The sequence below is a fragment of the Oncorhynchus mykiss genome, chromosome 7 (genome assembly GCF_057628025.1).
Source record: "Oncorhynchus mykiss isolate SJ-2025 chromosome 7, ASM5762802v1, whole genome shotgun sequence".
NCBI classification, from domain to species: Eukaryota; Metazoa; Chordata; class Actinopteri; order Salmoniformes; family Salmonidae; genus Oncorhynchus; species Oncorhynchus mykiss.
In genome coordinates this window covers 64,143,113-64,154,639 of record NC_143028.1, presented here as the reverse complement: position 1 = coordinate 64,154,639, position 11,527 = coordinate 64,143,113, and the positions used below count along the sequence as shown (strand labels likewise).

At 47.0% G+C, this 11,527-nt stretch overlaps 1 protein-coding gene across 1 annotated transcript; it reads right to left on the bottom strand.

Annotated features, from left to right (window-relative positions):
- Positions 1 to 219: 219 nt before the first annotated feature.
- Positions 220 to 10,958, bottom strand: ppp1r15b (protein phosphatase 1, regulatory subunit 15B). The gene is made up of 2 exons (XM_021610381.3): positions 6,774 to 10,958; positions 220 to 4,588 (listed from the first exon to the last, which is right to left on the bottom strand). The coding sequence occupies exons 1-2, from the start codon at positions 8,805 to 8,807 to the stop codon at positions 4,397 to 4,399; spliced, it is 2,226 nt and encodes a 741-aa protein (XP_021466056.3). The 5' UTR covers positions 8,808 to 10,958; the 3' UTR covers positions 220 to 4,396.
- Between the last annotated feature and the right edge of the window lie 569 nt (positions 10,959 to 11,527).

Genomic DNA, 11,527 nt, shown 5'->3' with positions numbered 1-11,527 from the left:
GCTGCTGAGGGCAAAAGACAGGTGTTGTTAATGTTTTGTACACTGTTTAAAGGTGCAGTACCAGTTTGGGGTCAAGTGCTCTTTTATGATGATCATCACAACCCTCTCTCCAGTCCGGTGTTGCACCCGAAGCAGATTTAAAAACCATGAACGTCAAACAAATTTAGACCAGTAAATTATTTGCTAGGAAATATGGGGCAAGAAACAAGACAAACCTCATTCATAATTCAATATTGATTTATTTTCAATGAATATGGATTCAAAATGTATAAGTTATGCAGCGCAACTAACTTATTCTAAATTTTACAAAAATAAAACAATTTCATGTTAATTGTACTGACTAAAATAACACCAAGTTAAAGAGTTATATTCTTCAGATCCGAGCACAGCTTTCATATTGTATTTTTTTCATTCTGAGAATCACTTCAGAATAACGTGCGTTTCACATCCCTGCTTTTCCCCCACCTGGTCACAACAGAGGTTAATCCTTTATCCACAGTAGGGACACTAACCCCTCAACAATAGATACACAACGCTGGGTCCGTAGAAGCGTCACAGGGTTAAATAGTAAGGGTAAGAGGTTTAAGTTCAGTGACTTTGGGTCTCATGAAAAGCACTTAAGATGTGCTATAGCTAGAGAAGGGCTTCCTTAACACATCTCCTTTCCAAGATGACCATTGATGGATGCAAGCTTTACATTTGAGAAAGCATTATTGAAGGTCTATTGGTGCAAATTGTAGATAGATTAAAGCAATTGTTTATTCTAGGAACCACCGTGAGGGAAGTAGATAGAGGAAAGGAGGCCATTTAAGACAAGGATCATGCACATACTTCCACTTAACCCTTATAGCCTTCACTTCAGCCCAGAAATAGTCAGAGGAGCTCTACTGACTGTTCACTAGAAATACCTGCTTGTTTGGCAATAAATACCTGTAAGTCACTCTCAATAAGAGCGACTGCTCAATCAGGCTTTCCCAAACTTGGTCCTGAGAAATGATTGAAACCAGGAAGACACTACTACAACACAGGCTTGGTTTTAACACTAACCACCAATACAGTTGAGGAGTGTTTTACACTTCATACTGTAGGTTTACAACCCCTGCTTAGGATCAAATCAAATACAACACTGTCAATGTTAGTGTGTACTCTGCATGGCATGGTTTACAGGAAGATAACATTTATAAAAAGGAAATAATAAATTAATTCAAAACCAAGTTTGCTTTCCAAAAGCTCTTAAACCCCAATCCAGCTCCGGAGAGCAGTGTGACATTTGGCTGTGGGTGCAGAGTAGGATTATACCGAACCCCTTAAATACTGACCTGGGTTCAGATCACAATGACATGAAACTGAGAACACTACTGAGAGCAGAAACCCAAATGGATGTGTCAGAGAGAAGGACGGAGCAACGCCAAAAGCGCAGTTTAAATCAACGGGACAAATTAATAAAACCAATTTTAAAACTAAATATAAAAGACACTTTTGGCTGAAGTGTCTTGTGTAGAGTTCTGTTTTCCAGTCAGGTTACTGAGCACACGGCTCAGCAGAATACCTGCTCTGTGTTTGTCCCACTGGAACCAGTAAGCCCTTCTACCTTTACATTACCTGTATACCTCCTAGTTAGCAATATGCAGTCGCCCTTAATCATATCCTATATTAGGTAATCACTCCACTGAGATTCAAACAAAACAGCAAACGATCAGGAAGCAGGCAGGAAGAAAATCTGTATTATCAAGTCTTCAACACCCAAGACTGACAGTAAGGGGTCAGGAGAGAGAGGTGTGAGGGTATGTCTTCTAGTCCAGGGGTTCCCAAACGTTTTACTCCCATAAATTGAGGTGGAACAAAAACATGCACAGAACAAAGTAAAAATGTTGCAGATGTAAAGCTTATTTCCCGTAAGTCTACACATTTTTTACTGAAGCTGAAATTAAAAATGATATTTTAAGCCATTTTTATGAGGAAAAATATACAGGTCCATTGTCTTTTGTACACACTTTCTATTTAGATGATTAAGTTTACGAAGAACGCTTTTTTCCATCACAAAAACGCATTAAAAAAGTATATCTATGTTTTGTAACGCACAAGCAACCCACCTGAACCCCTGGTCCCGACACACAGTCTGGAAACCACTGGTCCGGACCCACAGTCTGGAAACCACTGGTCCCGACCCACAGTCTGGAAACCACTGGTCCCGACCCACAGTCTGGAAACCACTGGTCCCCACCCACAGTCTGGAAACCACTGGTCCCGACACACAGTCTGGAAACCACTGGTCCGGACCCACAGTCTGGAAACCACTGGTCCCGACCCACAGTCTGGAAACCACTGGTCCCGACACACAGTCTGGAAACCACTGGTCTGGACCCACAGTCTGGAAACCACTGGTCCCCACCCACAGTCTGGAAACCACTGGTCCCGACCCACAGTCTGGAAACCACTGGTCCCGACACACAGTCTGGAAACCACTGGTCCGGACCCACAGTCTGGAAACCACTGGTCCCGACCCACAGTCTGGAAACCACTGGTCCCGACACACAGTCTGGAAACCACTGGTCCCGACACACAGTCTGGAAACCACTGGTCCCCACCCACAGTCTGGAAACCACTGGTCTGGACCCACAGTCTGGAAACCACTGGTCTGGACCCACAGTCTGGAAACCACTGGTCCCGACCCACAGTCTGGAAACCACTGGTCCCGACACACAGTCTGGAAACCACTGGTCCCGACCCACAGTCTGGAAACCACTGGTCCCGACACACAGTCTGGAAACCACTGGTCCCGACCCACAGTCTGGAAACCACTGGTCCCGACACACAGTCTGGAAACCACTGGTCCCGACACACAGTCTGGAAACCACTGGTCTGGACCCACAGTCTGGAAACCACTGGTCCCGACACACAGTCTGGAAACCACTGGTCCCGACACACAGTCTGGAAACCACTGGTCCGGACCCACAGTCTGGAAACCACTGGTCCCGACCCACAGTCTGGAAACCACTGGTCCCGACACACAGTCTGGAAACCACTGGTCCCGACACACAGTCTGGAAACCACTGGTCCCGACACACAGTCTGGAAACCACTGGTCCGGACCCACAGTCTGGAAACCACTGGTCCCGACCCACAGTCTGGAAACCACTGGTCCCGACCCACAGTCTGGAAACCACTGGTCCCGACCCACAGTCTGGAAACCACTGGTCCCGACACACAGTCTGGAAACCACTGGTCCCGACCCACAGTCTGGAAACCACTGGTCCCGACCCACAGTCTGGAAACCACTGGTCCCGACCCACAGTCTGGAAACCACTGGTCCCGACCCACAGTCTGGAAACCACTGGTCCCGACCCACAGTCTGGAAACCACTGGTCCCGACCCACAGTCTGGAAACCACTGATCCCCACCCACAGTCTGGAAACCACTGATCCCCACCCACAGTCTGGAAACCACTGATCCCCACCCACAGTCTGGAAACCACTGATCCCCACCCACAGTCTGGAAACCACTGATCCCCACCCACAGTCTGGAAACCACTGGTCCCCACCCACAGTCTGGAAACCACTGGTCCCCACCCACAGTCTGGAAACCACTGGTCCCCACCCACAGTCTGGAAACTACTGGTCCCCACCCACAGTCTGGAAACCACTGATCCCCACCCACAGTCTGGAAACCACTGGTCCCCACCCACAGTCTGGAAACCACTGGTCCCCACCCACAGTCTGGAAACCACTGGTCCCCACCCACAGTCTGGAAACCACTGGTCTAGTCAACAGTCTGGAAACCACTGGTCCGGACCCACAGTCCACTGGTCCGGACCCACAGTCTGGAAACCACTGGTCCCGACCCACAGTCTGGAAACCACTGGTCCGGACCCACAGTCTGGAAACCACTGGTCCGGACCCACAGTCTGGAAACCACTGGTCCGGACCCACAGTCTGGAAACCACTGGTCCGGACCCACAGTCTGGAAACCACTGGTCCGGACCCACAGTCTGGAAACCACTGGTCTAGTCAACAGTCTGGAAACCACTGGTCTAGTCAACAGTCTGGAAACCACTGGTCTAGTCAACAGTCTGGAAACCACTGGTCTAGTCAACAGTCTGGAAACCACTGGTCTAGTCAACAGTCTGGAAACCACTGGTCTAGTCAACAGTCTGGAAACCACTGGTCTAGTCAACAGTCTGGAAACCACTGGTCTAGTAAACAGCTCTGAAGTGGTCTTTTCTGCAAATCCAGTCTGAAGGTTTGGGAGTTGGGGGAGGATCACTGGGTAGGGGGGATGACTAAGAAGTTCTGATGCAGTCTGTTGAAAATAGGATTTAGGGACAGGGAGGGATGTTAGAGGGTCACAGAGAAACATGATTTACGATCAGTTGTGTTGTAGGGGTCAGAGGTTAGGGGTCAGCTGTGGTGTCGTCTCTGGCAGACGGTGAGGCGGAAGGTGGAGCTGAACACGTAGCCGATGCTCTCCTCCACCTCCTGAACACGGCGGAGGAAGCGACAGCGGTCTCTGGCTAGCTCCTCCCACGGCCCACGCCTGTCCTCATCGTCCTCGCTGGCGTAGAACTCATCCACCTCATCACAGAAACCCACCTGGAGAGAGACAGAACTACATACATCACCACAGACTGGAACCTTCTCACTGAAACACCTGCAGGCCAAGTTTACTTCTGCATACATTCAAACTCACTAGACTACATTTCAGCTTGACAAAACTAGGTCAACTCAATATTACCTCAATATTCTGAAAGGAAAAACTGCAGTGCATAAAGCATCCAAAACGGAAACCTACAATTATGTCAACAACAAAAGACACTTCCATTTTAAAACGGTAGTCCTAACCCTGACATTCATACACATAATGAAAAACACACTTGATCCAGAGCTCTCTGCATTTTTTCAAATTTCACTCAATCCATTTAAGAAACTCAACTAGGCCCTCTAAGCAGCATTCTTCATGTGACTATGAAATTGAGATTTATACCCATTGCTCATCACTGGGAGGCAACACTACACGTCTGGAGCTGCAACCGTTTGGGCAGAGACAAGGAGAGGCGAAGAAAAAAAAGAGGGGAGAAAATCGGCTGTGTGATGGTCTGTGATCGGCTGTGTGATGATAGCTCATCACAGAGACAATACATCTCCATAAGCAGCAGCCTACTGAGGTCACCAGTACCATCAGAGCGGAGGTTATTAGACGGAAGACACTGAAATCTGCTCGGCATGGGCTGAAGGGTTGGGAGAACGTTGTGGAAGCATTGCAAGAACGTTATGAGCCAGCGCGCCGAGCCAGAGAAATAAAAATACAAGGGCTTCAGAGAAATTTGATTTCCGTCTCGCTCAGTTATCACCGTTGCTAAGTAACATGGCAGTTGTGTGCTCCTAATAGGTGGATAATGTAATACAAAGGGCATGGAAAATACAGCCGGACTATATCAAAGACAGCCGTTGGATTGGGCTCATGGATGACTAGGTCTACTCTCATGGTGATTATCTTCCATTCCACTGACTAGGAGAGACGTTTCACAGCAATGTACTGATACAGTTTTACTACTGCTTTAGCTACAGCCTTCATTCACATCTGTCTAACAGCCTTCATTCACATCAATAATGGGTGGATAATAATATAGGTGGATAATGTAATACAAAGGGCATGGAAAATACAGCCGGACTATATCAAAGACAGCCGTTGGATTGGGCTCATGGATGACTAGGTCTACTCTCATGGTGATTATCTTCCATTCCACTGACTAGGAGAGACGTTTCACAGCAATGTACTGATACAGTTTTACTACTGCTTTAGCTACAGCCTTCATTCACATCTGTCTAACAGCCTTCATTCACATCTGTCTAACAGCAGTCAATGTGCTGCTTTAGCTACAGCCTTCATTCACATCTGTCTAACAGCAGTCAATGTGCTGCTTTAGCTACAGCCCTATGAGTGACTGATCAGTCATAGGATTTCAGCACATTTCAATGGGAATGGCTATAATGAAAAATGTTTTATTACATTATACAGAGCTGTAGAGGTTCACTAAGTGCACTCAGCCTCTCCGACTCTGGTCTCCATGGTACAAATATGGGAAGCTGATCACAGGAGAGCGTTGGAAAGGGTTGTTGCATAGGTTTCCATCACTTGCACAGTCAGACAGGAATACTAACAGATAAAAACAGAACAGCTAATACACAGTCAGTCCCTCTTCCCCTTTCTGTATGCTGTGTGAGTAATCCACTCCAAAATTCTAAATCCATCCGTTAGAGAATGTGGTAAAGTTAGAATTTTCCCACAACAACCCAGCCCAAAAACGGTGTGATAACCACGTCGGATAAGAAGTTTGAAGAATGAGATCCAATAATTTGTTATTTTTTAATGAACGTCTTTCCAGACCACATGAGCCGAAGTGATGTAGAAAAACTCTGGTCACATCACGTCAGTCACGGGGTCAGGAAAGTCTGGCGGGGCCAGCGGCTTATGTCGATGCAGTATGTAAGTACACCACAGGAGATAAAACAATGCTTCCTCTTCAGCTACTTATTAACAAACAGCCTCCAGCAGTTACCTGCTGAGTGGGAAGATCAGTCATTTTAGGAGTCATTGCCAGGTTCATTACATTTTACTTCAGTCATGTGAGTGACCAATGCCCATGGATGACAATACAATGTGACTGATACTATTTAAGAACAGACCTACCATTTTCTAAAAACAGAATGAGGAACATATGAATAACAAGGTGTGTGGCGCTTTCTTTAGGCCTACCAGAAAGTCGCCAATACTGACCTTTTTGACTGTGACGCAGCCCGTGGTGGTGATCTCTGGGGTGGGAGGGATCTCTGAGAAGCCACTGTCCAGTCTCTCCTCTGCCTCCTCCTTCCTGTACTGGGGGGGTGAGTGGCTCTGTCCCTGGCCCTGTCCATGACGGGGGGTTGTCTTGCTGCTCTTCTTACAGCGCGCCCCTGTCCCGGCTTTTGCCCTTGTCCAGACTGGCTCTCTAGTCCTGAGCAGGGCCTGGAAGTTGAATGGGCTGTAGGGGTCTGAGGAGGTGCTGAAGGAGTCCCACAGCCTCAGGCTCTCAGCCTCATCCACCTCACTGCTGCTGGACTCCGAGCCAAACTCCTCCGCAGGAGAGGGGGAAGAAGAGGAGAGTGGAGAGGGAGGTTGCTCTGGGGGTGAAGTGTGAGGGGAGCAGGCTGTGGTGGCTGTAGAGGTGGAGGGGATGGTCCTGGGGTTGGTAAGGAGGGCGGTGAAGTTTTGGGGGTTGTAGGGGTCCCTGCTTTGGCACAGTGAGTTCCACAGTCTCTCAGTCTCAGAGTCATCCTCCTCTTCATCGTCATCCAACAACTCGGAATTGGAGAATTCTGACGAGCCCTCGCTGTCGAAACCATCGTCATCCTCCTCGCTGAGTGAGTCGTCTGATTGGCTGTCGTCGCTGCAGGGGCTGCCCATGATGTAGGCGATGGCCTTGTTACTGCACTGGGGGGTGGAGGGGGGCAGTGCGGTGGTAGACACTGATGGACCCTCAGCCGCCGTTTCCTCTTCCTCAGAGTCTGAGAAGTCAGAGTCCTCAATCTCTTCCTCCTCCTCTAATTCCATCCCTCCAGTGGCAGCAGTCTCACCCACTTCTCTATGATTGGATGCATCCCTCTCTGGCCCACTCTCTCCAGAGCTCCCCTGTGTTGGTGTGTCAGATGTGATGGTCTCTTCCTTCATCTCTGTGATCCCCTGTAGCTCTTCAATGGGAGGCCTTAACATGTACAGTCTGGAGGTGGAGTGTTCTTCTTCCAGACTGGAATAACCATTATCCTGGTCAGGGGTAAAAACTGCCACCTCACTGCAGGCAGTGACAGCTCCAACTCTGACAAGATGATCACTGATACCGACTGTTTCCCAGTGATCTAATGAGAAACTGTCAGGGAAAGGGAGAGATTCTGGCCAGGTGGATGTTTGAAGGCTTCCATTGTCCTTTGGCTCCTCTTTGTTGCAGGAGGCGCGAGTGCTTTTGCCATCCATTGATTCGTTATCATCGAACTGTACAAACAGCCCTGTTGGCTTGGTAACCATAGCCTTTGTACCACACTCTGGTTGAAAACAATGACCATTACTGTTGTTTTCCCCAGTGCACTCTTTTCTCCAAGACACATTTGACAGCCACCCTTGGGCACTATTGGTTCCCCAAAGCCCACCCCACCAGTTACCAGCGGTACTATCTTCTCTGGCTGACACTGCGTCAGATGACCAACCGTTCCCACCAGGTACATGCCCTTGGTCTGGGTGTTTCATTTCCTGAGCCGACGCTGCGTTCAACAAAACATTACTGAGAAAACCTCTCGCGATTGCGAGGTATCCTACCGAAGTTTGTTGCCTTATATTTAAGTCCATTTCAGCAGCATTTTGAATCCCTAACTCGTAAAGAGAATCTGCTGTCAACCAACTCGGAGTACTATTACCTGACGCTGCTAGCCCAGGGCTACCATGCTGGTATTGCAGGTACGATAGATGATGTGCATGGTGTTGAGTTCCAGGCAAGACGTCGTCCAGTTGTCCTAAAAATGTGCTTTCTGCCTCTACAAAGTTATCTTTGAAATTCCCACTGACCCACCCTGTCACATTGTGAGGCATGGCAGGAGTACTAGGGCGCCATGGTATATACTTTTGCAGAAATGACAGGGCAGGCCTAGAAACCGCGGAGAACATGCCCATCCACGAGCGCTCCTGGTTTGGTTGTCGGGGAGAGGCCACTCCATGCCCGGCGGGAGTGGATGGAGGCGTCTTCACACCAGAAAAGTGTTCCTCGCGATTCATGTTTCTAAACATTCTCAATACTGGCTTGTGGCTAACAAATGGTCACTATGTAAGATACATTAGTAAAGTTTCGATCAAGAATACCGCTTGACAGCTTGCTGCTGGGAAGTTTGTTAAAGCTTTTTGGTTAGTTAGCTAGCTAACGTACACGTGTAGGACAATTTAACACGCTGACATATAGTAGCTAGTTCACAATATATTAATAACTCGTGTATTAACTAGACTGCCAAAATAAACATGCCAAACAAACTTTAGTCTGGCAATAAAGGATAACAAGAACCAACGTTAGTTATCTAGGTAACTAGTGCTAATAATGCTAGTTTGAGCAGCTGTTACCGGGCTAGCTAACGTAATCTTGATTTTGAGAGCTGTTCGTTTCGCTGGAAGTTGCTAGCGACACATTTGAGAATAACTTGGTGTGCACTCCAGAGCACTGTCCATAATTGCAGGTGAAACATCCATTACTGTTGTCCCTTATCCATCTTCTTACACCGAAAGGCTAGCAATAGCATACCGGTTAGCTCTCCTGTTCAAGTGAATACCATCGTCCATGTTGTCCGCGGTATGGGAGACATTTTCCTGCGAGTGGTGGTTAGACTTATTTCGCGCGGTAAGCATCGTACAAACAGGGGTAGTGAATGTAGAAAGTGAGCAAAGCCTTGGCGAGTCATAGCATGTTGAGAAATTCAGGATAAACGAAAATATACAATCCATTTTAGTCTTGGTTGGAGAAAAAGCTGGTTAGAGTCTCGCACGTAGCACCCGGCGACAGTGCAGATGCAAACCTTGATCCGAGACTTCAACAAAGCTCAACAATTCATTACAATACAATCATGGAATGCATCCGCATGAGAAATTTAGTATTCAATAGATATCAACTAAATAGACAGGCTCGTTATAATACTTCAATGCGATACTTCTGGTTTTTTACAATCATGGTTGCGTTTCCTTGTACGGTCGGTCGACTCCTCTGCCCACTTTTCAGAAGAGGATTTCATCAGAAAATGTAGGGGGCGTCGTGAAAGAGGTCTTGTGGAAATGTTTAGGGACCGTCGCAGAGTTACCGTCGTCAGTAATCCACATGGCGATTATGCATGACATGACACGACACGAAATGTCCCTGTCATAATGAAAGTGAATATCCTGACTCCTGTAGCATACTGCAGTGTATGGAAAAAGCTCAGTGTGACAGGTTTTGAGATGGTGATCGTTCATGCAAAATAATGTCACAATACTGGGTTTCAAGATAAACTCTCAATAGTTAGAAATATTGCATGAATGCATTTGGCAGTCTTTCTAAATATATATACATTATTAACCCTTGGGATAATATAGGCCTACTAGTGTGTTGAGAATCAAGTTCATGTTCCACTCTGTGTTGCTCTCCAGTTACAGGTTTTTGCATGGCTACCAGTGGTGGAAAAAGTACCCAATTGTCATACTTGAGTTAAAGTAAAGATGCGTGCTCAGTGCCCTCCTGTACTCCCTGTTCACTCATGACAGCATGTCCAGGCACGACTCCAACACCATCATTACGTTTGCTGATGACACAATAGTGGTAGGCCTGATCACCGACAACAATGAGACAGCCTATAGGGAGGTCGTCAGAGACCTGACCGTGTGGTGCAAGGACAAAAACCTCTCCCTCAAGGTGATCAAGACAAAGGAGATGATTGTGGACTACAGGAAAAGGAGGACCGAGCACGCCCCCATTCTCATCGATGGGGCTGCAGTGGAGCAGGTTGAGAGCTTCAAGTTCCTTGGCGTCCACATCACCAACAAACTAACATGGTCCAAGCATACCAAGACAGTTGTGAAGAGGGCACGACAAAACCTATTCCCCCTAAGGATTTGGCATGGGTCCTCAGATCCTCAAAAGGTTCTACAACTGCACCATCGAGAGCATCCTGGTTGCATCACTGCCTGGTATGGCAACTGCTCGGCCTCCGACCGCAAGGCACTACTTAGGGTTGTGCGTACGGCCCAGTACACCACCGTGGACAAGCTTCCTGCCACCTCTATACCAGGCGGTGTCAGAGGAAAGCCCTAAAAATTGTCAAAGACTCCAGTCACCCTAGTCATAGACTGTTCTCTCTGCTACCGCACGGCAAGCGGTACTGGAGCACCAAGTCTAGGTCTAAGAGGTTCCTAAATAGCTTCTACCCCCAAGCCATAAGACTCATGAACAGCTAATGAAATGGCTACCCAGTATTTGCATTGCCCCCCCTCCTCCTCTGGAACACTGCTGCTACTCTGTTATTATTTATGCATAGTCACTTTAATAACTCTACCTACATGTACATATGACCTCAATTACCTCGACACCGGTACCCCCTGTATATAGCCCCGCTATTGTTATTTTACTGCTGCTCTTGAACTATTTGTTATTTTCATCTCTTATTTTTTTTTTTTGTATTTTCTTAAAACTGCATTGTTGGTTAAGGGCTTGTAAGTAAGCATTTTTGTACCTGTTGTATTCGGCGCATGTGACAAATTTCATTAATGGAAAAAGGATGCATTTCAGCTTCATTACGAGTCTCATAGCAAAGGATCTGAATACTTATGTAAATAAGGTGTTTGCTTTTTTATTTTAATACACTTGCAAAATTGTCTAAAAACCTGTTTTTCGCATTGTCATTATGGGGTATTGTTTGATGATTGATGAGGAACATTTTTTATTTAATCCATATTAGAAAAAGGCTGTAACGTAACAAAATGTGGAAAAAGTCAAG